General features: G+C 43.0%; 2 protein-coding genes and 1 pseudogene across 2 annotated transcripts; 1 reads left to right on the forward strand and 2 right to left on the reverse strand.

Annotated features, from left to right (window-relative positions):
• The first annotated feature begins 909 nt into the window (after positions 1-909).
• LOC121599707 (glutamate receptor ionotropic, kainate 2-like) lies at positions 910-6,064 on the forward strand. Its single transcript, XM_041927733.1, has 7 exons — positions 910-1,452; positions 1,616-2,601; positions 2,674-2,918; positions 3,001-3,190; positions 3,263-3,347; positions 3,417-4,124; positions 4,214-6,064. The coding sequence occupies exons 1-7, from the start codon at positions 1,347-1,349 to the stop codon at positions 4,711-4,713; spliced, it is 2,820 nt and encodes a 939-aa protein (XP_041783667.1). The 5' UTR covers positions 910-1,346; the 3' UTR covers positions 4,714-6,064.
• A 14,319-nt stretch (positions 6,065-20,383) lies between these two features.
• LOC121600365 lies at positions 20,384-22,889 on the reverse strand. The gene is made up of 2 exons (XM_041928881.1): positions 22,808-22,889; positions 20,384-22,734 (listed from the first exon to the last, which is right to left on the reverse strand). The coding sequence occupies exon 2, from the start codon at positions 22,726-22,728 to the stop codon at positions 21,463-21,465; it is 1,266 nt and encodes a 421-aa protein (XP_041784815.1). The 5' UTR covers positions 22,729-22,734; positions 22,808-22,889; the 3' UTR covers positions 20,384-21,462.
• Positions 22,890-25,968: 3,079 nt separating this feature from the next.
• Positions 25,969-26,024, reverse strand: LOC121600701 (annotated as a pseudogene).
• Positions 26,025-26,432: the final 408 nt, after the last annotated feature.

Below are 26,432 nucleotides of genomic sequence, written 5' to 3' on the forward strand. Positions count from 1 at the left end.
TTATCCATATACGTACCTATACAATTACTGTTAATTATCATTCAAAGAAAAAACATAGTAAAAGGAGAAAGATCACTCCCAAAGCAAAAATAAAATAAAATCCTTCCATTAACTAGTTTATTAGCTTCCATTATCTAGTACATCATTAACTAGGACATGAAATTAAAAAGCAAAACTATTTTTTTTTTGCGTGTTTTACAAGTCTCGACTTTGAAAGTTACATTCTAGGTAATCAGAAGAAATAAATACCACATATTTGGGATTTTTCTTAGTTCAACCCTAAAAATTGATACCTATCATTTGGAACTACTTTATTACAAAGTTGTTTTTTTTTTATTTCATCCCGAAAAATGCCCATTGTGCAGTGGTGATTCAATCGAAAAACCGGAAAACCCTCTTTAAGTTAAAAACATTATTGTACGGTTTTCCGATTTATGCACCTCCATTCCAGATGACAACAACAATTTGCATTTTGATTATGCACTGTGTAAAGACAAACACCGTCCGTCAAACGTTAAATGATATTCTCTTCAATTTTCCATCCACCGTGTTTTTTTTTTGCTTTTTTCTCAACGTTTATTTTCTTTTTCGGTTCGGTTAAAAATAGAGACCACATACACAGATACAAATGGAAACAGTCCTGTGCTGCCGCGCATCTGTTTGGCTTTGAATTTTTGTTTGCATTTGAAACAAGCCGTGCGCTTGCTCTCCTATTTCAGCTGCTGGTCAGCTGCTGCCAGCTCTCAGTCGAAAACGATTCCGTTAACGTGACGCGGCGTAGCATAAAAGGTGCGCGAGAGTTGCGTGAAACGTGCGCGCTATTTTTGTTGTCGCGCTATTTTTGTTGTCGCGCTATTTTTGTTGTCGCGCTGCTATATCTTTTCCATTCCTGTCCGTGCGTGAGGAATAGTTTTTTCACTATTGAGGCAGATGGCAAACGGCATGGGCAATCTTGGCATGCGGCCACTTCAGTTGCACGACAAACACCCGTCCCTAATGCAGGTGATCTTGCACATGACGGCCGCGCGTGTTGCGTAGCATTCCGTACCTGCCCGTGTGCTCGTAACCGCTTGCCAGACCGGTGCGACCGTATGTGCGTTTGTATGTGTTTCTTGGGACCTTGTTTTGATCATACAGTGCGTGCGTTTGTTCATGCGTGCTAGTGCTATTTCGTGACAACTGACAGTGCGACCACTACCTGATTGTAGCACAGTCCGAAACAGAGAAAGATCGATCCCAGAATCAGTTTTGTGAAGAAAAAACTCATCTATTTTTTGTTGTAAATTATTGTGTTTGTATGTTCGTGTGTGTGTGAGGGTATTACCGTTGCGTACCGTTGCATCAAGATGCAGTGTTTCGGTCGTGTAATGGGATTCAACTTTCTATCCGTGATTCTCCTGCTCGTACACGTCCTGTGTGGTTATGTTGACGGCAAACGTGAAATTCCCGTCGGTGAGTTTGCATGAATTTACTTTTGTGAAATGTATCTCTACGTGGTTTTTAAAGGGGCTGTAATCATTTTTCTATAAAGATTAAAAATCAATGACTCCTAATATTTCGAAGTGCGCTGGATACTGACAACTTTCCTTTGTTTTTATTTCGCCCTATCTGACAGGTGCTATATTTCATCAGGTCCCAGATCATAGCTACGAGTCCGAAATAGCGTTCCGGTATGCGATCGAGCGGGTCAATATGCACGAGAAGCACTTCGAGCTCGTGCCGATCGTGCGTTACGTTTCTCCCGACGACAGCTACAAGACGGAGCGCAAGATGTGCGAATTGGCGGCGGAAGGTGTGACAGCCGTCTTTGGTCCTTCCTCCATATTGACGTCCGGCATCGTCGGATCCATCTGCAAAACGCTTGAGATCCCTCACATTATTACGCATTGGGATCCAGAACCGTTTGGCGGTCTCGATCCGGATCTGCAGGCCATGACGATCAACCTGTACCCAGAGGCAGACGTGCTGTCGCGAGCCCTTGCTGACCTGATCGTCGACTACAGCTGGAAGAGCTTTACCATCATATATGACTCGGATGAGGGGCTGATGCGACTGAAGGACATACTGCAGATACATGGGCCGTCCGATTCACCGATCACGGTCCGACAGATTGACGACAATCCTGACTATAGGCCACTGCTCAAGGACATCCAGACGTCGGGTGAGTCGCACATCATACTGGAAATACGCCCGGATCGGATACTGGAACTATTACGCCAAGCAAAGGAGGTGAAGATGCTCGAAGAGTATCAGAGCTATATCATCACCTCCCTCGATGCGCACACGATCGATTTCGAGGAGCTGCGGTACTCACGCTCCAACATCACCGCACTCCGACTGATGGACACCAAGAGCTTCGACATCAAGAATGCTGTGCACGATTGGGAGCAGGGTGAGGCGCGTATGAAGCGCCAGTTTCGTGTTTCACCCGAGCACGTGCACACCGAGTCGGCCCTTTATAACGATGCGGTAAAGATTTACGCGACCGCAATTCGGGAGCTGGACGCTACGGAGGAGATCACACCATCGAGATTGTCGTGTGGTAGCAAGAACTTGCGTCAGTGGCCGTTCGGACTGCGCATCATCAACTACATGAAGGTGGTAGGTATACACACAAGCCCACATAGTTGAATAAATTGATGCGCAGCGCATAATATTTACTTCTTTTTCCAGAAAACCGAGCACGGAATTACCGGACCAATCATCTTTGATGATTATGGGCGGCGGGCTCACTTCCATCTGGACATAATTGAACTAAGCAAGGATGAGGGTTTCAAGAAGATTGCGACCTGGGATCCCACGCACGGCGTCAACTATACGCGTAGCCAGGGCGAGGTCTACTCGCAGATCGTGGAATCACTGCAAAACAAAACGTTCATCGTCGCGTCTCGTATAGGTGCGCCATTTCTAATGTTCAAGTGAGTGGGATATTGTTATACGTTATACTACTGAAACTTTCGATCCAAATTCTGACGTCCATCCTGATTTCCCGTCGGACAGAGAGAAAAAGGATGGCGAATTTCTCGAGGGCAACAATCGGTTTGAGGGATACTCGCTAGAATTGATTGATGGAATTTCGAAAATTCTTGGGTTCCAGTACCGGATGGAGCTGGTACCGGACGGGAAGTACGGGTCGTACAACAAGGTTACGAAAAAGTGGGACGGCCTCGTGAAGCATCTGCTGGATCGTGTAAGTGCGCGACATTGGAGCCCTCAAATCAAGTTTATTTTTATTCGGAACTTTCCATTGAACTCTTTCTAGAAAGCGGATCTGGCCGTTTGCGACCTCACAATAACGTACGAGCGAAGGACAGCTGTAGACTTTACTATGCCTTTCATGACACTAGGTTTGATGTTTTATTCCTGCTTTATGTGCTGAATAAGCATACTAATCATTTATTGCTCCTTTCTTTTAGGCATCAGCATTCTTTACGCTAAACCGGTGCAACAGCCGAAAGATCTGTTCTCATTTCTCTCACCCCTTTCGCTGGACGTTTGGATTTACACGGCGACTGCGTACCTCGGCGTTTCGGTGCTGCTCTTTGTGCTGTCGCGCATGGCACCAGCCGATTGGGAGAATCCGCACCCCTGTAAGCAGGACAACGACGAGGTGGAAAACATCTGGGACATGTTAAACGCGCTCTGGCTGACGATGGGCTCGATTATGGGACAGGGATGTGACATACTTCCAAAAGCAATCTCCACACGCCTGGTAGCCGGTATGTGGTGGTTTTTCGCCCTGATCATGCTGTCGTCGTATACGGCAAATCTGGCTGCTTTCCTCACAATGGAGCGTATGGATGCAACGATCGAGTCGGCCGAGGATTTGGCCAAGCAAAGCAAAATTAAGTACGGCGTGCTTATGGGCGGCAGCACTATGGCATTCTTCCAGACGTCGAACTTCTCCACCTACCAGCGAATGTGGGCTTCGATGGAATCGGTGCGACCATCCGTTTTTACCAAAAGCAACGACGAAGGCCGGGACCGTGTCATCAAGGGCAAGCGGATGTACGCGTTTCTGATGGAGTCGACCTCGCTCGAGTACATTACCGAGCGGTACTGTGATCTGACGCAGATCGGCGGCTTGCTAGACTCGAAGGGGTATGGTATCGCGATGCCAGTCAGTAAGTAGAGCCACCTCTGTCGCTCGTTTTATAGCGGCCACCATTTCGATTCGCTAGGGGCTTTCTCTGTTTCTTTCTGTGATTTCCAGACTCGCCTTACCGTACCGCGATAAGTGGAGCGGTACTAAAAATGCAGGAGGAAGGCAAGTTGCACCAGCTAAAAACGCGTTGGTGGAAGGAAATGCGTGGTGGCGGCCAGTGTACCGAGGCGCCCAACTCGGCCGGGGAAAACGAGCTCGGCATAGGCAACGTAGGTGGTGTTTTCGTTGTCCTCGCCCTCGGATGTTTCTGTGCCTTCATCATCGGCATTCTTGAGTTCTTGTGGAACGTGCGAAAGGTCGCGGTCGAGGAAAAGATTACGCCCTGGGATGCGCTCAAGGCCGAAATGAAGTTTGCTCTCAACATATCCGTCACGTCGAAGCCAGTGCACAACACGCTGAGCGAATCAACGGCTAGCGACAAAAGTTCGCTACGCTCTAAGTCAGAATCACGTCGCGGCTCTGAACTGACCGGACGGGGTAACAATGTGCGGACTGCCACTAGCCTCAACAACCTAAACAAAATTGGGTTCGTGTTCGACAAGCATTGATTGCAATCAATCAGGTTAAAAACGAATGGTGTTTTTGTGCTGCTGTACCAAGAAAACTGTCACTTTCTTGTAAAATCTATCTTAAATTTCACCCGAAAAGACAACACTATCTCAACCCTCATTCTCTCAAAACACTTATTTAACCCATTATTATTGATAGCGTTAGCGAATGCATGGAACTTTTGTTCAGGAACGCACATGAAGTAATAGTTTTCAATCAATTGATGTGCATGACGTAGATAGTGTTTGATGACGGTGGAAGGAGGGGGGTTTTAATTTTATTTACTAGTCAAAGAGATATTGTTTATTTTTATTTTATTATTAAACAAACAAACAAAAAACAACGAAATCCATTAACCATATTTCGTGAATAATTCGTCCCTTGCATCCCATTCGTCAAGTACGACTTAAAACTTTCAGATAAATTGAGCGATAGTAAGTATCACATTATTAAAACATTTCGTAACAGTTACCAATGTGATTTTCGGCTTGCGACACGTTCCGGCTATCATAGAGTTCCATTATTTTTCTTCTTTTGGCTCGACAACCGTTCTCGGTCAAGGCCTGCCTGTAGCGATTCTGGGGTTGGCTATCAATGACATTAGGATTACCCACGATAGCAGGACAGTCTGTCCTACGTATAGCGGCTTGTGCGAGTAGACGATTTTACCACGAGACCGGCTAATTTTGTATACAATGATCTACTAAAGGATATTTTGAAAGTACGAGTCATTCTCAGAATCTGAAACCTTCACAATCCGTGACAAATGTCGTAATAAACATGCCTAGTTTCAATCAGAACGATTATCCAAACGATTTGGGACTGGAGATCGTTGAATAACAGCCAATGACCTTCCAGTACAAATGGTGTCAAATATTAAAATAAATATTAACGGTCAATTCGATGGCTTAGTTCACAGCTTTTTGATAAATAATATGTTTAAATCTTTTGTACGTCTGATGCCTGTTGAAAATTGTGTCTTTATTGTCTTCAAATATTGCACGATATGTATTATAACGAGCTTTTCTTAAAAAAACAAATCTATATTTTCGCGGACCACTTCTGCTAACGCCACGGACTATAGACTGCGATAGAGGACACTATTTTTTTTTTTATAAATGTCAGGAGATTTATTTCTTATTATTTTATACAAACAAAGTAGAATAGCCCTCCCTCGCCTTTCGCAACATACAATTCCCGCAAAGGTTAGTAAGTGCGATTTTGTAATGCCGTCATGGCAGTTCTCTTGAGTGTGTATTACATTAATAATAACTCTTTGATAGTTCGAAACAAGATAAAGCAAAATGATTTTTAAGACAAAAATAAAGAAAAATACAAATCTATCCAACCCAATTCCAACAGGACACTGACGAGTCTGAAGGAGCTTCCGATTTTTGTTGAGTCACCGATTAGCGAGAGGATATTTCGGCTTCTGTAGCCGCTGCTGACTCTGCCGCCGTAAGTCCTCCCTGAATGGGGTTGGAGGAGTAGACACTCTCACTGATAGCTGTTGCATATTGGGTGACGTCTGAAAGCTCGACTACCTCTTGTTGTTGCGGCATATGTTGCCTGTTCCTGCGCTGTGGTCTTACCTGCCCGCTGCGCAAAGCGATCGAAAAATTCTCAACCTCTCGCTCAATGTAGCTAGAGAGCAAGAACCAATATTGATAAAGCAAGGTGAAAAGATGGAGAAGAGGGGAAGAAGGGGAGAAAGAGAACGTGGGTGTGAACTATTTTTCGGCCACTATCATTTTTGCGCCATCACGGTCATGTACCGGAGCTTTTTTGTCAGAAAGAGATAAACACATACTGCGCGTTCTCTCGAACGACCGTAAACGCTTCGATAGATCAAGAGCTTCGATCGGTCCCGCTGCGCAAATTCGAGCAGTTTCCAGCGCAGGAAATGTACCAAAATCTGCGCTGGCCAGCGCAGATTTTGGCTGGTCTCCCGCGCTGGACTTCAGCGATTCCTGCGCAGGCCTGCGCAGGGTTAGCGCCATCTGTTGGCGAAATGGATGAACTATTTATGGCGGCGGAGCAAAAAAAACGGTCAAAAAATTTAAAATTATTGTCGCCCATTTTTCGTCCGCTTCTTCATCTCCTTCACCCTGCCTTGCCTTACTTGCGCTTCAGCCCGTGCCTTCCGCCGCCCGCTGATTGGCTGTTGCGGTGTATTGCGTTGATACTCATATGTGCATTGCGGTTGTGTATTGTAATTGGTGGATGTTAGCATTTATTAATTTGTGTGTGACCTTGAGACGCTGTGGGAGAAGCTGGATTGGGATTCAAAGTGTTATCGGTGTATTGATGGTTTATTTTATTTCGTGCTGCTGCTGATGAGACCATTCGATGCCCGTGCCGGTCGAGGGTGACGAAGCCTATTTAAAACAAGCGTAGGAGAACGTCTAACACTGAACTAATATTTTTTTATTTGAACATGTTTGATGCTTCAACGACCTTCTAAGCATCATGTAGCACAATGTATAGTGGCTATATTTTTTTTTTTTTTAATGTGCCGAAATCTGTCTCGAGTTTTTGGGTCTCGTTACACACACACACACAGCGCGGGGAAAGTGACCGTTCACTCTATCATGTCGCGATCCCCCACCCCGCGCGGCGCTATGGATGAGGATGCGCTACAAGAAACCTGAACCAGCCGTTCTACCGAGAAGGTAGCCGTAATCGATCATGCGTGGAGGGGGGGGAGGGGGGGTGGTCTAGTGGGGGGGGGGGGGAGTGCGTGCTTGCGCGACTTCGGGGGTGCGTGCTCGCGAGCGCGCTTTCGTGGGTGCGTGCTGGCGTGCGCGCTTTCATGCTCGCGGGCGCGCGTACGTGCGTGTGTGTGTGCGTGCGTGCGTGCTGGCGTGCGCGCGTTCATGCATGTGTGCGCGTGTGTGTGTGTGTGTGTGTGTGTGTGTGCGAGTTTGCGCGCGCGTATTTGTGTGTGAGTTTGCGCGCGCGTGTTTGTGTGTTTGTGTGAGTGCGTGCGTTTGGAAACCTCAAAACTATTTGATTCTGATGCGTACATTTTCATCCGCTGCGGCTACAAAGTCCATGCATTTTCGATCTCGCTACCTGAGAGACAACACAACCATTGGCATTGGCATCTTTGCGATCGGCTCTGCTGTTGGGGTTATTAAAAAGACACACGATCTAAGCAAACGTGCGTGTGATATATTGCACATTTATTTCTAATTCAGCTAGCGGACCCAAGTGGAAAGAACATTTTGAATTGAATTCATACAAAAGAGGATTCTGGATTTGTTTATTATGGTGCGCGTATGGTGCTGCACATGTCCGTCCAGAATCTGGTGGCTTGTTGGCTTAGAGTCGGTATCATGACGCCGATTGACCGGCATTGCCTTGGAATGGGTTCGGATCGGTAGGTTCATGTTTTGGTCAAGTGCATTCCGTGCATTTGTCGCGCCACAGCGGTAGACGCTCATACCCTTGCGCAGACGGCTCAGCATATCTGTGTAATCTACAACATACGAAAGCAAAAGCTTAGTGTAACAAAGTTATGCTTAATGCTTAACACGTTCAGATCGATGACAGGCCCCACTGCCTGCCAGTGAACTTTCCAGCCTGCGTTCTAGGTGCTGGTGGAAAGGAAAGTTGATGAAAATCAGCGCCGGGATGAACGTGTTAATGCGAATTAGGATTCAGCGCGTTTCACAGCAAACCCTCCAGCGTTAGCTAGCGATTCCTTAGTCATTTTTACATTGCAGCAATTGAACTTATTGCACTTTTTTTGTTTGATTTGTGAAAATTCAATTGCATCGCAGCAATGTGTGTAAACGGTTTTTTAAGCGCCACAGCAACTCATGAGCATTGTCCACACGCGAGAAAGAGATAGCGCTATGGAGGGAAAAAGCACGGACGACGGCTGACAGCGATTGGCCGTCTGACGCACCAACACATTCAAACCTTCGACAGCGCGCTCAGGCGAGGGGTACGAGGCGGAGCCAGGGACGGGTAGCTCGACGAGCTGCTTGACAAATTTGCCGTTAGAGGGACAAAGATGGCATTATAAAATTCTCCGAACGGCATGATTTCTTCCGTCCCGCTGCGCAAAGCGACGGAAGAAATCATGCCGTTCGGAGAATTTTATAATGCCATCTTTGTCCCTCTAACGGCAAATTTGTCAAGCAGCTCGTCGAGCTACCCGTCCCTGGCTCCGCCTCGTACCCCTCGCCTGAGCGCGCTGTCGAAGGTTTGAATGTGTTGGTGCGTCAGACGGCCAATCGCTGTCAGCCGTCGTCCGTGCTTTTTCCCTCCATAGCGCTATCTCTTTCTCGCGTGTGGACAATGCTCATGAGTTGCTGTGGCGCTTAAAAAACCGTTTACACACATTGCTGCGATGCAATTGAATTTTCACAAATCAAACAAAAAAAGTGCAATAAGTTCAATTGCTGCAATGTAAAAATGACTAAGGAATCGCTAGCTAACGCTGGAGGGTTTGCTGTGAAACGCGCTGAATCCTAATTCGCATTAACACGTTCATCCCGGCGCTGATTTTCATCAACTTTCCTTTCCACCAGCACCTAGAACGCAGGCTGGAAAGTTCACTGGCAGGCAGTGGGGCCTGTCATCGATCTGAACGTGTTAAGCATTAAGCATAACTTTGTTACACTAAGCTTTTGCTTTCGTATGTTGTAGATTACACAGATATGCTGAGCCGTCTGCGCAAGGGTATGAGCGTCTACCGCTGTGGCGCGACAAATGCACGGAATGCACTTGACCAAAACATGAACCTACCGATCCGAACCCATTCCAAGGCAATGCCGGTCAATCGGCGTCATGATACCGACTCTAAGCCAACAAGCCACCAGATTCTGGACGGACATGTGCAGCACCATACGCGCACCATAATAAACAAATCCAGAATCCTCTTTTGTATGAATTCAATTCAAAATGTTCTTTCCACTTGGGTCCGCTAGCTGAATTAGAAATAAATGTGCAATATATCACACGCACGTTTGCTTAGATCGTGTGTCTTTTTAATAACCCCAACAGCAGAGCCGATCGCAAAGATGCCAATGCCAATGGTTGTGTTGTCTCTCAGGTAGCGAGATCGAAAATGCATGGACTTTGTAGCCGCAGCGGATGAAAATGTACGCATCAGAATCAAATAGTTTTGAGGTTTCCAAACGCACGCACTCACACAAACACACAAACACGCGCGCGCAAACTCACACACAAATACGCGCGCGCAAACTCGCACACACACACACACACACACACACACACGCGCGCACACATGCATGAACGCGCGCACGCCAGCACGCACGCACGCACACACACACGCACGTACGCGCGCCCGCGAGCATGAAAGCGCGCACGCCAGCACGCACCCACGAAAGCGCGCTCGCGAGCACGCACCCCCGAAGTCGCGCAAGCACGCACTCCCCCCCCCCCCACTAGACCACCCCCCCTCCCCCCCCTCCACGCATGATCGATTACGGCTACCTTCTCGGTAGAACGGCTGGTTCAGGTTTCTTGTAGCGCATCCTCATCCATAGCGCCGCGCGGGGTGGGGGATCGCGACATGATAGAGTGAACGGTCACTTTCCCCGCGCTGTGTGTGTGTGTGTAACGAGACCCAAAAACTCGAGACAGATTTCGGCACATTAAAAAAAAAAAAAATATAGCCACTATACATTGTGCTACATGATGCTTAGAAGGTCGTTGAAGCATCAAACATGTTCAAATAAAAAAATATTAGTTCAGTGTTAGACGTTCTCCTACGCTTGTTTTAAATAGGCTTCGTCACCCTCGACCGGCACGGGCATCGAATGGTCTCATCAGCAGCAGCACGAAATAAAATAAACCATCAATACACCGATAACACTTTGAATCCCAATCCAGCTTCTCCCACAGCGTCTCAAGGTCACACACAAATTAATAAATGCTAACATCCACCAATTACAATACACAACCGCAATGCACATATGAGTATCAACGCAATACACCGCAACAGCCAATCAGCGGGCGGCGGAAGGCACGGGCTGAAGCGCAAGTAAGGCAAGGCAGGGTGAAGGAGATGAAGAAGCGGACGAAAAATGGGCGACAATAATTTTAAATTTTTTGACCGTTTTTTTTGCTCCGCCGCCATAAATAGTTCATCCATTTCGCCAACAGATGGCGCTAACCCTGCGCAGGCCTGCGCAGGAATCGCTGAAGTCCAGCGCGGGAGACCAGCCAAAATCTGCGCTGGCCAGCGCAGATTTTGGTACATTTCCTGCGCTGGAAACTGCTCGAATTTGCGCAGCGGGGTCGCTTTGCGCAGCGGGGTTCTTCGGACATTTCTGCTCGTTTTCTCGATCGGTTTCGGCGGAAAGCGAGCTAGAAAGCGAGCTCAAAAACTGCTCGATTTTGTTGTGCGGGTGCTCTCTGCGTTCCGGCTGGGCTGGTTCGCGCCCTTCTGTTGCTTCTGAAGACGCTGAAAAGACAAGAGATGGGTTTTGTTGCTGTGCCTCCCTCTCACGGGCCCTTCGTTCACGGCGTCTGGCATTGCGGCGTTCACGTCTTGCAGCAATGATCTGGTTTCTATCGCTTGGTCCAACAGGGTGCGAGGGTGATAATGTGCTGGAAACTGCCAGACGCGCTCGTTCTTCGTTCCAGTCCCGCTGCAATGCAGAGGTGATCTGCTTCGCAGCTTCAGCGATCCTGCTCCATTTTTCTTGACTTTGTAGGAGATGGAACTGCAGAGTTTCGGGCGTAATCGCGTCAGTGTTGGCTTCACCAAGCAGCTGTTGTCTGATTTCCGCAAATCTGGGGCACTCAAACATTGCGTGCTCGGCAGTCTCCGGAACACCCGGACACCTGATGCAATCTGGCGACGGTGTGAACCCCATCCGACACAAGTCGTCACGGAAAAAGCCATGACCGGACAAAACCTGAGACAAATGGAAGTTAACTTCTCCGTGTCTTCGGGAATGCCATGCCGCGATGTCAGGGATGACACGATGTGTCCATCGCACGAATCTGCTGGCATCAGCTTGACTTGCGTCCGCGTCCCATTCTTCCTGCCAGCTTTGCATGGTGTTGATGCGCTCCTCTGCTCAAAGTGTCGAAAGGGCTCCTCCCGCCTCTTGTTGTCGTTGGTAACATCGAGCGTCTTCTTGTACCAACAGACAGATAGGATAGGCTAGCACAACAGCTGTTTGATAACGTACCGTCCGAAATGCGCTTGACACTTTTATTGCACAATGTTTTTGCACCCTTTGCAGCATCCTCCGGCATTCCTGATTCTTGGTAGCTTCATGCCAAACGGGCGCGGCATAACGAAGGATGGAGTCTACAACGGATGCCAGAAGACGTCGTTTTGCACACTTGGGGCCACTGTGGTTGCGCATAAGACACCCAAGCGCCTTTGCTGTTCGAAGCGCGGCTTCCAAGACAATTGGTTGTCGATCACGACCCCAAGGTAGCGAATACTTCGGGTCATTCTCCGCTCCACTCCATTGATGACAACCGGAACGTTTATATTGCCCTGCCTTTTGCTCGAGATTGTAACCAATTCGGTCTTGGACGGCGCTAGCTCCAGGCAATGATTTTCCATCCAATGATTAACCGCGGATACCGCTTCTTCTGCACGCTGCGAAGCCGCTTCAGGAGTAATTCCTGGAACTAATAACAACAGATCATCGGCAAAGTCTATGATTTCCGCTCCTTCAGGCAACTCTACGTCCAGCACACTATCATACATAACATTCCACAATGTGGGGCCCAATATGGACCCCTGTGGAACGCCTGCAGACAAATTTCGCGTTACGGGGCCATCATCGGTGTCAAAAACAAGTTGCCGATCAGTCATCCAATGCTGCAGTAACTTTTGTAGAGAAGCAGGGACTTCTTTGGATCTCAACGCCATTGCAATCGATTTCCAGCTCGCCGTATTAAATGCATTCCGCACATCCAAGGAAACCACCATCAAACAGCGCATGTCACGTCCGTTTGTTCTATTAAAAGATTTCGCGGTTCTTCCAGCTTGAACTACTCTCAGGATCGCTTGCACCGTCGATTTCCCCCGACGGAAGCCGTACTGGTTTGGGGAAAGATGGGAAGTCTCACCGTTCTCAAGAAACTCATTGAGACGGTTCAGAATAAGGCGCTCTAGCACCTTTCCAAGCCCATTCAACATTCCAAGAGGCCTGAAGGATGAAGATTCTCCCGGTGGCTTCCCGGGTTTCTGCAGTAGCACCAAACGCTGAATTTCCCAATGAGCCGGGAATTCGCCGCGATCGAAACAGCCTTGATAGATAAAACGAAACACTGCTGTATGTTTCTTGATGGCAGTCTTGAGAGCGATATTAGGAATGCCGTCCAGCCCAGGTGCCTTTCTCGAGCACATATCGTCAGCTATACGTTCCAGCTCTAAATCCGTCACAGGTCGGATGCGATAAGGTTCGGATGAGGTTTCTGTAGGCATGGGCCAATCGAATGAATCGTGGTCAGGAAACAGGTCGGTGACTATGCGCTCCAACACTTCGCGATCCAATTCGGGAGGAGTGCGGCTACCGCGCAAGTGGGAGGTGACAACATGATAACCCGAACCATACACGTTCGCATTAACCTCGTCTATTAGCTGTTGAAATAGCTGCGCCTTGGTGGTAGTTATGGCACGTTTCAGCTCACTGCGCCTCTCTTGATGAATTTCCAACGCCGTTGCTCTCTCATCAGGGTCCACACGTGAATGAGCATTGTCGCTAGCCTCTTTGCAGAGCTCACGTAATTGTGCTATCTCTGGCGTCCACCGATATACCTGAGGTTTTGTTTGATAGTAGGGTGTCGATGAACTGACACGTTCCATTGCTACATCACACGCCCTAGAGAGAGCCACCTGAAGTGTCTCGGGAGTCCTTGCAATCTCCGCGAAGTGGACTGCTTCGAGAGCGAAACAAAAAGATTCCGGTAGAAACGACGCTGCTGTGGTTGAAGTTGGTGTTGATGACGATGAAGTTGTATACCATTACCTAAAACAGATGAACTGTCAACAGAAAATCGGACATAACGATGATCGCTATACGAATAACTTTTAAGCACTTCCCATGTATTGTAGCGCACAATCGATGGGCTTGCAAAAGTCACGTCTATCACGCCTATTCCTGCGATTCCTCGTCCGGTGAAAGTTGAGGTATTACCACGGTTTAGCAATATTAGCCCGAGCTGTTCGACGGTATTGAGCAGCTCCTCGCCTTTTCGCTTCGTCCTAGCGCTTCCCCATAGAGGACACTATCGAAATGGAGTCGTGTGGCTATCTGCTGATAACGATCGGGCCGCCGCAGTCACCTAAATATCTATATATGTGTTGAATAAGAAAAAAATGTAAACAATTTTGAACAAATGAAAAGTAATTAACTGCTTAATTTCAGTTTTCGGCTGCAAAATTCCCAACTAAATTTAGCGAATGGTTTGCACAAGGTATAAAAATAGCACTAGGATTTAAGCTTTTGGTTCGTGCTTGTAATTTTTTATATTTGCCAGCCTTTTGGCTGCATTGTCATACGTTTGCCCGCAACAGTTTTTAATATTTAAATCTAGTGTTTATAAGATTTGCAAAACTTTTACTTCTAAATACGATGCAACATGTTTATCTATAGGAATAAATGCTATAAATCTTTCTACAATTTTACCAGAATCCATGACACATCTTAAAATAAATGTTAATTGATCCGTGTGTGCTATATCTGGTGAAGAATCTAATACTAGGCTAAAATATTTTGCTGCTTTGATTTTGTTCACTATTCCCGTTTCTATTCGTTTTCCTATTACTTCTATAAATTCGTCGCAAATGTGGTGTGATAGGTAGTTTGCTTTTCCTTGGCCACTGTTTCCATTTTTTGTAAATGCAACTTCAAAAATTCGTCATATTCGCTCAAGTAGTCTAAGCAAGTCAAAAAATTGCCCTTTCTTTCTGAATTGTGCTGCTAATTATGCCCTCTTAATCCTAAACCTAGACGACCTAGTAATTTTGTCGTAGAAACTACCCTCTTTAATACCTCTCTCCAATATGCTTAATGATTTTCTTGTTCTTTTAACAAACTAGAATCTATTCTATTGGATTTAGAAGTCCTTTTGTACAATGTACACATAGCAAACATATGATCTTTAGATGGTTCATGATCAGGTAATGGAACTGACCGATTTTGAACGATAAAATATATCAGCGTAGCTTCGTGGGTAGTGTGCAAGTCTGCAAGAATGAAAGAGAACAATAAAAGATAGCTGCACGTGCGGGTGTGATAATTGTCTGATCACTCTCACTCGATTCTGATAATTGTCTGATCAGCTCTGGAGTGACGCGGTTCTCGACTGAAGCGGATTCGGAGATAAACGGTTTTCTAAATTTGACAAATCAAATATCAAATCAGTACAATTTTCTTGAACAATCGTCTAATGCAGTATAAATTGCATTTTTTATAATAAATTTAATACACTTAAAAGCCAAAATATACGAGTGTTCTGCAGGAAACGTACCAAATAATTGATTAAATGTATGAAAAACTAAAATGAATCAAAAATACCGAATAGTCAGTTGTATTTTGTCCGGAAACCACGAAATTCGACTTACGCTGATATTCAAGTTACGCGGATTCCTCGGGAACGCATACACCGCGTAACTCGGGAACAGAATGTACAAGCGAATTCGCTTTTGTAGTTGTGTTCAAGGTCAGAGCTCCCCCGAGTGGTGATAATATACGGTTAGAGAACAATAAACAACTGTCCTTATAACGATAGCCTGTTTGTGTAGCCATCACGACCTACCACGCACACTATATGTCAATATGAGCGTCTGCTTCCAGTGAATGCAATTACATTATCATTAAGAGATGACTTTTCGGTTAGAAAATCCCAGTTAATATTGTTCCCAGTACGTTCTATGGTTGATTTATTAGTATCAATATTAATACTGGGTGCCGATGGACAGTCAAGGGTTAAAATAAGGCTGTATGATAACAATCTTCCGCTGTCAATATTCATCCATTCAGCCAAATCAGTTGAGAAATTGTTTTGTTGATCGAACAAGGAGGTATCCACAAACACCAAGTCTAATGTATAGCCGAATGAGTTTGTCTTAGTGTTTTCCTGCGTAAGGCATGAAAAGGTAATATCGTCTAGTAGAGGTTCGAACGTGGGAGAAATACGTGATCGTTGAACATCCAGCACGGGGGCAGTGTTTTCTAGTATGGACCAGCTCAAGGTTGACTGATTAAAATCCCCCATTAGTATGATGCTATCGTCTTTTAATTTATCTCTGATGAAGCTCAAGGATGCACAACATGCATTAATTATGTCCGCGTCCGCGCAGCGAATATATTTTAGTTTAGATGGCTTATAATGTCGTTACGTGCAGCTTGAAAGGATCTACATCCAACCTAAAGCGTCATATGAAAGCAAAACATCCATCAATATCACTTCAAAGGGAATAACTCGCATTAACTACATCGTCATCAACCCAAAATAGCGAACTAGGTCCATCGTGAAGTTCGCGCCCTCCTAATTTAATTTCAATTTTTTTCAAACAACCCATGAATAGTGAAACGAAACATAAATTAGATCTGATGCTTTTAAAATTGATTTGCAAAGATTGTCTCCCATTGTCAATTGTAGAGTGCGAAGCATTCAAAACATTTGTTGGATGTTTGAATCAAAATTAGGATTTACCTACTCGGAAGAATCTATCAAATGCTCTATTACCCAGTATTTACATCGACATATAGGTTAAAATGCAAGGAGAAGTGAGAAATGCAACCTCTATAGCATTGTCTACTGACCGTTGGACAAACGTAAATAATACAAGTTTTTTAGGATTAACAGCGCATTTTATAGATAACGATTACAAACTACGTTCGTACCTTTTAGGATGTTCCGAGATATCACTATCACATAGTGGCCAAAATATAGCGGCTTGGATCAAGAAAGTGATAATAAACTATGAAATTCAGGACAAAATAGTTGGTATTGTTACCGATAATCCGGCCAACATGAAAAGCGCGGCTAGAGAATTAGAATTTAATCACGTTGCATGTTTTGCTCATAGTTTACACTTAATTGTTGAAGATGCCATTAAAAAATCGATCATATCTACCATTTATGAAGTTAAAACGATAGTTATGTATTTTAAAAAGAGTTTAAAAGCCATCAATGAATTAGTTGATACCCAGTCAAAATTTAATTTGCCAAATTTAAAATTAAAGCAGGATGTTCCAACGTGATTGAATTCAACGTATGATTTAAACAGTTTCTAAAAGAAGAAAACAGCTATTGTTGCTTGTACAGACAAATTAAACACCTTCGATCCTATTAAATAGACTGGTAAATTTTAGAACATTTATTAAACGCTTTAAAAACATTCGATGAAACTAGTAACATGGTTTCAGCAGAATAAAATATTACTGTTTCTTACGTAGGCCTTCTCAGTAAGATGATACAGGGGTTTCCATTCCAATTAACAACTGTCCACAGTCAACTCGCAATCCTCGATTTGAAAAACACGATTGTCTACCACTTACAAACAAGTCAAGCCGTTTTTGGTACACTGTCCATTTCAATTTCACAATTGTCGTCTTCGAAAACACACGTCAGATGCGGCACGGGTTGTTTTGGTTTTGGCTGGAACGTGTAGCAGTATAGTGCTATGGGGGTAAATCAATTAGTCACTGAAAGCCAAAGCCCACAAGTGGTACAGGCAGGCCTTGACCGGCAACGGTTGTTGAGCCAAAGAAGAAGAAGTTAGGTTGATCACGACACATCTACTTAGACAAAGAACAAAAAGTTTATTATTAGCTTCGACAGAATCTACATACATGAATCTTTTCATATCATGAGATTTTTTAAGTGCGGCCAATTTGATCATAAAAATACAACGTGTGATAATGAAGAAACATGTTACCAATATAGCGGTTATCACAAAACATACTCATCTGTCCTCATTGTAAGTCCTCAGCTGAAAGCTGCATTAACTACTTATTAACTAACTTAGGCCCGTGTCTGTGCTCCATCGCATGCGATTTTATCGCACGTGCTGTCAAACGCTTTTTCGTATAATATTGCGATTATTTGGATGATTTTAATAATATAACGATTATGAAAAATTAAGTTGAGATTGTTCCTACAAAACACCACACATTTAGTTTGACAGATAAAATCGGATGCGGCGTCCGACGAAATCAAAATTTTTTGATTCCGTCGTACGACGAAATCGCACGTCCGACGTTATCTGTCAAATCCCATATGAAATTTTGACAGGCCTTCCGATAAAATCGCATCCGATGGAACACAGACACGGGCCTTATCTACTTAACACTATTAGATAAGGAGCAGGAAAAAGAAAAGGAGAAATTCAGAAATAATAAAGAAAGGAGGAGAAAAAATATAAAAAAGTGAAAAATAATAAAAAAAAATACCCTTAAAAGGGAGGAGTCTGATGTTGCGTATATTTCTTTAAGGCGTTCTGTTATAACATGTCCAATTTCATCTATTGGATGTGTACTGGTTTTTTCATATAACTTGTCTAACCTGGTCCAGTAGAGGGTATTCGCAATTAGTCGCAAAAATCTGGTTCAACCCTATTTGAACCCTGCGGATGTTAGTTGGGGCGCTACTTTTTACCAAGATACTGTAAGTTGACATGGGAAGAACTATTTGTTTATAGATCACGATCTTGTTCTTGTAGCAAAGGCGAGAGCCCCGATTCACTAGGGGATACAATTTTTTAAGCAGGACATTGATCCTAGTTGCCAGCTCTCGAGTATGGTGATGATAAAGCAGCTTGTTATCCATGATTAGACCCAGATACAAAATATATTTATTTCCTGCGGCAGCAGAGCCTACTAGGGGTCAGACACATTTGTTATTATTTCTAGTACATCATGGCAATTATTAAAAAATAAAAAGCGGTATGACCAGGAACTGGATATGAAGATATTTAATAAAAAAACATGCCACATTTCCGGAATTTGAAGCTGTCTGTAATTTGAAGCACAATGGTACATACGATGCAGCTGTTCCACCGGAAAGGGAGCTCCAATGCAAATTGATAATAATAGTAGCAATAATAATAATAATAAATACCGACTAAATGTTACAGTCTTTCCCCGGGTTACGCGACACTCGAGTTACGCGAATTTTTATGTTTGACAGTTCATACCTAATCAGTACAATTTTGTCCAACTATTGTCAAATGAAAAATAACTTGACATTTTTTCAAAAGTTTTAAGTCCCAAAAAATACATAATCAACTGAATTTTCTTCACGAGCTTCATTAAATAAGTAAAACATTACATAAATTAACTAAATTCAATCAAAAATCGTTATTAATCAAGTATATTTTGGCTGTAAAACGTGATATTCGACATACGCGAATGTATCCGGAACGCATTATTCGCGTAACTGTGGGAAAGACGTATAAAAAAAGTATAAAAATCTTATTCGCTCCCCAAATTGTCATTACCGTAATGTGTTCATTAGATCGGTATTGCGTATTTCTGAAATTAGTTCTTAATAATAATCGATTTCTAATGGTTGGCATGTTTACATTTAGATTTAGATTAATTTTTCCAATATTTCCGGACAGTCTATATTTCCACAAAGTAGGTCAGCAATTACATCATTCGTTTGTCTATCTTTTGGATTTTTTGTGCTACTCCTCCTGACATGTTTTGTGACTTTTTTGGTTTTCCGATGCTTTTTTTTGGTATTATAGTTTTTAGTCTTTCTGTGCAATCTGAGTATTGTGTGGTATAATTTTCATTCAGCCGCTTGATTTTCTGATCGAATAACTGAAATAATATTACTACAGGTGAGATTGAGCTCAATTATGTTTTCTAAGCATTAGAAAGAAATCCCAAATTCATTTTTGAGGTTCCAAAAGAAGCTTAAATGAAGACAAAGGGACAAGTGGCTACATTACTGCGTTAGCTGGGTCGGGGGATCGATGCAACCCACCAAACAGTAAAATAATACCTGAGAAACATGAATAAAAAGATTAGATTAGAGATTAGAACAGACAGAATTAGAAATCGCATCCACTGGCTTCGCAGTGGCAAACAATTACGCGAAAACTCAATGCAATCATTCCAGGTGAATTTAGACAGAATTTCGATATGACACCCTAGTCTGCGAACTGGTCCAACATCCGTCACCTAAGTCCCATCGAATTTTTTTACGCCAACGTGATTCAAAAACTCTGCTCTAACAATTTTGTAACGAAAACTTAGGAGGAATTGATAAAAATCGAAGGTAAAACTTGTGTCATGCATGTCTTTGTCCACCATGGTGAAAATTTCTGATAATTGACGAAAGGCAATTCGCAAAGTCTTGAATTTATTTGTGGAAGTAAGCTTAAATAATTACCTTTCAACTACTTTTTTTCTGCAGCCAGCCAAAAATGGCATATTTTTTCATGCAAAAGTTACGGGGATATTGACCTCGAGTTCGAACATACTGAACGGTCCGTCATTCCATAGTACTTCAATTAAAGTTGAAAATGTACGATGGTATAATATGGTGTACTAAAAGATCTTCAGTAATTTGTGTACGAATCGTTTCATCCCATCTTTCAAAATCAGTCAAATACTTTGGCGGGCCGGATTGAATGTTGCGGCGGGCCGCATATGGCCCGCGGGCCGGACTTTGCCGGCCGCTGCTCTAAGGTCTCTTTTAATCATAGGTGTACCATCAATAATTGGACTTCAAATTATGATTTTAAAACAATTAGGCCAAAATATGAAGTATTGATACTTTCTCTTTAAAAACGAAATCGATGCTCAGCAATATTATCGATCTAATAGCATCAAAATTTTAGCATCAAAAGATCTCTACATATTGGCAACGGGCTGAGACAAATTCGAGTGTAACATCAATTTACAGGGCTTCGAATTATATAAGGAAATAGTTCAATCACTTAGGGTAGCGATAGGCAAAGTACGACTTGCGAGCCGCATGCGGCTCTTTGATATCAAAATGGCGGTTCTTACCCGTTCAAATATTTCATAGAACTTTCACACAATTTTGCTCTGGGTTTAACAATTTGGCTTTTCATGTGAAACTCTACGAACATTTTTAAATAATTTGGCTCTTTCGTACGCAAAGTTTGCGGACCGCTGACTGAGGAAAATGTTGCAAATCGGTAGGAGAATATTGTCCACTGACAACCACCAGGAAGGAAAAAATTAACAGTACACACACATGGCCATTCAGTTTGAGTTTAAAATCGCAAGTTTTTATTACAAATTAATATTATTTGCCGTGGATGGGTGCCTGGATTGCTTTTGTTCCTCGCTCGTTGTTTTATTGCACCGAGTTGTGCGTATGCAGATCGTGTTATGGTCACTCCGTATGCCGATGCGTTAAAAGAATTTTCTTTATTTAGCATAGCAAAACTGATCCCTGAATATGGTTATTCTGTAGCATCCCATTACAAAGTTTGTTCAGCTGAAGTTTTTATAGACATCTGAACTTCATTATGGAGCACATGTTCGCACAGCAAAAAACGGCATGCCATGGTATGTTTGTTTTGCGAATTTATGATTTATTATTTCTTAATGTGTTTTTACCATAAATTCGTAACTGACCGTTAAGTTTGAAATTATGATCGTTGAAGCAATCGCTCGTAAAGAGAAGCATAATTAATAGAAAATTTATAAAATTAAGGTGTCGCATATGCAACAAACTATCTATAGTCTTTTTAACTTACTTAACTAACACATCTATACTAAATAAACTAAATAAAGCTCACCGGATTACTTTACATAACGCAATACACGTGTAAAAAAATCACTTACGTCTGATGCTGTAACGGAGGATTTTGATGTGGATGCAGCTCTCCGGAACAGCTCACACACGTTAGGAAAAGTGGACAACGCAATTTTATTATTCCGTGCAGACCACCGGCAACTCTTAGCAAAAGTCGCATCGAACACCAGGTCCTTTACTTTCTTGAGCCGTTTGTTCATGAACGGACTCACCAGATGGTTGTGTAGCCAACCCACGCAGTCTTCCATGTACCGCTTGTCGTCCAACTTCTGCTCCATGGCGTTGAGCTCCTCCTCCGACTGTATGGGCTGCACCATGAAGCCCTCCGGGATGGGAGGAACACTTCCGTCCAAATTAGGACATGCCGCTTTCTGAACCCGATTTAGCTCAGCCTCCGTAATCAACGCTGTCCTCCGGACGACGGAAACTCCTTTATGTAGGGACTCTATTTGCACGGCTAGCTCGTCGAAGCGACGATTCATAGTGGCTGATAGCTCGGCTATCAGCTGCAGCACATCGGTAGGAGCTGGAACGACATTGGGATCTACGACCCCTGCGGTGACGAGACGTGCCGGGTCGGTGGTAGGAACGGGGGCAGGAAGAATCAGATCGGCAGTAGGGATGGCAGTGACGACGGTACCTACAGCAAGAGGTCGTTCCAACGGCTGAATCGACGATTGTGTTAGTGATTCAAAATGCGGTGATGGCGGTGGGGATGGTGACTGCACCCAGATGGGACGGAGGCTGGTTGGCTCGACGGGGGTGGAGCGGTCAGAAGCAATCGAAGCGGGGACGGGGCAAGGATTGGTGATGGGGTCCGCGTTGGTGTCTTCTGTGCGAGCTCCCATAACTTTTTGGACAATGTCTTCTAGCGGCGAGTACAACGCGCTATCCAAATCGGCTAGAAAATCGCGTGAGGAAGTGTCAATAGGCAAGCCGGTAGAACTGTTTGACTGGTGTGCTGCTCGGTTCTGGGACTGTTGTACTGGTCTCTCCACTTCTACCTTTAGTTTTTTGGTGGGCCCCGGTTGCTCGTTGGCCACCGATCGCTTTTGAATTGCCGCTTTAATAGTGACGCATTCGGCCTTAGGTAAAAGCAACACTTTTGCCCCCTTGCCATTATTCCCACACTGGACCGTTCGTACGGTGGTAGCGGTTGGTACAGTACGGTTAGCGATGCTGGTGCTCCGTCTTGCGGTGATGATGGTAGAGGCAGCGGTGTTGGTCTCACTGATGTGCATTTCTGAATTCATTGTTAGCTAAAAGAAGCAAAAAATATGTAACATTAATTAATGGAATTATAAAAAAGAAATGTATATATATAGGCCTAACAATATATTCGCAGCAAACCCGCGACTATACATAAACAAGATTTGATTGTAAGTGTGAAGGTAATACAACCCGCGGTGCAAATACGAACAGTTTCCTCTGCATGAATCTACGCAGATACTGCGCAGAATCTGCGCAGTTTAATGCGCAGAACTTCATCAAGGGAAAACGAGACAAAATGGACGTGTTTAACAGTTTAATGAAAATTCATTTGAATTTTTCACTAAATACAATTATGTGTACATTATCTTATGCCTGTGCTATTTATAACTTAAAACGCGTCATTATCAAAAATCTGTAAAAAAAAACAATGTTTGGCACGATGGTATTAAGGGAAAAAATGGTATAGATTTTCGACCCAAGGAGCATATATAAACAAAATGTGATTCGTCAAAACAATAGGGTAATATGAGTCACAACAAAAGTGTCTGGGTAATAGTCTAAACCAGACATGTCAAATATACGGCCCGCGGGCCACTTGCGGCCTACGAAGGTTTTCAATTAGGCTCGCCATATGTTTGGCAGTTATAAATTAAAAAGAATTAGATAGTAGAATATCAGACGATTTTTTTTATATTTTGAAAACTGATTACTGGAATACTAGCTGCCCATTTTGCCCAACGCAAGTCATTTTTTTTACTTTTTATATTATTTAAAAAATGCATCAAATTTTTCTGCTTTCATCAGATACATCATAAATAAAAATCATTTATTTTAAGAATATAAGTTCGCACATTCCTGTAACAATACTTAAGGTCCATGGCAGTACTTTAAACGATTTTATCGAAAGGATTGTCAACATTTTGTATGGGATTTAAAAGATAGCGTAGGATGTGCGGTTTCGTCGTTCGACGGATTTTTTTTTGTGATTCCGTCGTCGCATCCAATTTTATCTGTCAATGTAATTATTTAGGTTTTGTTGAAACAATTTGAAAAATACCTTGTAATACTCATGGTAATACCATGGAATTCCCATGGTAATACCATGGAGTAGAAATAATGAAATAAATAAATAATTAAGTAACCGAAATGTCAATCGAAATAACACGTTCAATAAAATCTCATCGAATGACGGTTGACTGCCATAGGCCTAAGGTTTCTTTTCGAAATGGTTTAGAAAATTTAAAAAAAAATCATTTTGTTAACTATGTATTTCCTAAATCTAAATACGTATTTTCTTGATTGTTTTAAATAATGGGTTGTGAAACTTACATGATGTTGACCAAAATAATCTCTGATTAATACGATTTTGAGTGTTGGAATCTATCCATCCTATTAAAAAATCATAAATAAAGGTTGCCCATTTTGCCCCGTTTTCACTACTTTCTACGGTGTTCGAGCACTTTCACGATTTTATCGAACTCTGACTGCCGTTTTTTTCTGGACGGGTTTGTAATTAAAGTATGTATATCACACGAGGTGTAAACTTCAGCAAAAACTGGATTTCAGCCATACAACTCCTTAATCTTTTGAGGGAAAGTTTACGCTCTCACAAACAAATCAAACGTAAACTTCTTGAGTTTACGCTTCGTGTGACGTTGGTTGGTGGTTGGGTCGGCGGAATTTGTTTTCAAAATAATTTGAGCTCAATGGTTGAACATAGAGTGTGTGTCAACTATTGATTGCGTTTTTGCATAGGGAAAGGTACGCAGAAAACTTTTTAGTTAAGTTTATTTAGCTGAAGATTCAGTAATCCTTTCAGTGAAGAGAATGTTTACTGAATCATTCAATAATGTTCGGTGCTAACTAAGATCACAACTCGTTTACTGAAATCACAGTAAAGCCTTTTATAATATAAGTGATTTTTCAGTAGTTGGTAGCGATTAAACAGTGACGAAATATTTCTTTTAAAATTTATTTATTTATTTATTTATTTATTATAGAGTATCGAGCCTCCATGGCCTACATACACAATTAAAACTAATGTCTTATAAACTATGTGTTCCTAAAATTAGACGTAATGCAATCTCGAATGACGCTAGTACATTTCGGTACACTAAAGGACAGGTCTACAAAATTTGAAAATAAATTAAAATTCTTGGACATTAATAACAACGGATCCCTAGCACAGAAAAGACGATAACGAAAGTCAGTTATTAAAAATTGTCGAGTTCTTAAAGGTCTAGTAGGGACATACAAATTTACATGACTTAGCAATAGAGGTGCATCGATTCTTCCAGTTAATAGTTTGAACATAAAAATTCCTTGGGCAACCATTCTTCTCTTTTCCAAAGTTTCAAGCCCTAACAACTGACACCTCGTATGATAAAATGAGTTTTTTTTATTGATGTGCATAGATTTCCAGTCCCTCAGATCATATTCATCCATTTATTTATTTAGGTCTAGGTTATCTGGCAAGTTACTGCCTACATAACAGATACAATTGTCCAATTATACATCTAAATCGAAATCGAACATAACATTGACACAATAAAGCTCGGAACAATCCAACAATTTAGCGTACAAATGGAAAAAATAATAAAAAAATTAATTTTTACGAAAAATAAGTGCTTTCCTAACGAAGATTGTATCTTAAAAAAATCCTGACCTGGTTTATTGTTATATTCAATTTTATTTGGTTACTAAGTGATTTATAAGCATTGATCATTTGTATAACTAGTTAAAATGGCCCGGTTACAGGGCTACGCAACGTTTATTGGAGGGCATATAAGAATTGCACTTCAATTAACCATTTTGTTTTTTGATTCTTTGTAAAAGATTTGTTTTGTATGCTTATAGTATTTTCAACATAATTTGCAGTATATACAACTATGATTTCTTAATTTTCTATTATTTAAAGTTTTATAATTTAAATCGTGGATGGTGTACCTCTTGGAATGAATAATTTATTCATCGAAATTCACATTGTTGCAGTAAGTCGTATAACTCTAATCGATGAGGAGCAGAAATTCTGCGAACTCTTTCCGCCGTTCAGCATCTTGAACAGTCTGAGCTGTCTGCACACGCATTTTTTGCTCTGCCGGATGCACTGCGGCAGAACCTAGACACTGTCGGAAGTTGCCACATAGTAGCACCACCTTATTTATCACCGAACGTTTTGCGATTTCCCATAAGGGCTGCAAGGCGTGATCGAGGACGCGAGCTTCAAGAGCATGGATGTCTCGTTCCATACGATTCGTGGTGCTGCCCACTGATCTCAGGGTATGTATTCCATCCTTGTCAAGGGGGAGTGATAACCTGCTCTACTTTCAAATGACACAACCAAACTATCAGTGAAGCATGTGGCATAAATTCAGACTGTACTGACTGTACACGGATGTTACAGGAACTGTTAGCGTCCAGGTTGAGCGATAGCTTGAATTTAGACTGTAGCGTACGTCCTCCGGTCAGCAGCAGAGCAGTAATTCTACTCGGAGCCCCTGCGATTGCAATTTTTGATTGGCGTCGCGTGTACGCAAGAATAGCTTTGAGCAAAATCGCACATCGATAGCATAAGGCAGATAGTAGCAGATCTGCTCCTATCTGCACAAAGTCGGATAACTGCGGCATACTCGGAAAAATCGAGGTGCTTGACAGCTCGCAGCAGCCGTTTCTGCTCGGAGTCTTCAACGGAGAGGATTCTGGGACATTTCCTCAGGCAATATAAGGGCAAATAGGTGACGCAGAT

Source organism: Anopheles merus, chromosome 3L, assembly GCF_017562075.2.
Source record: "Anopheles merus strain MAF chromosome 3L, AmerM5.1, whole genome shotgun sequence".
Taxonomy (NCBI): domain Eukaryota; kingdom Metazoa; phylum Arthropoda; class Insecta; order Diptera; family Culicidae; genus Anopheles; species Anopheles merus.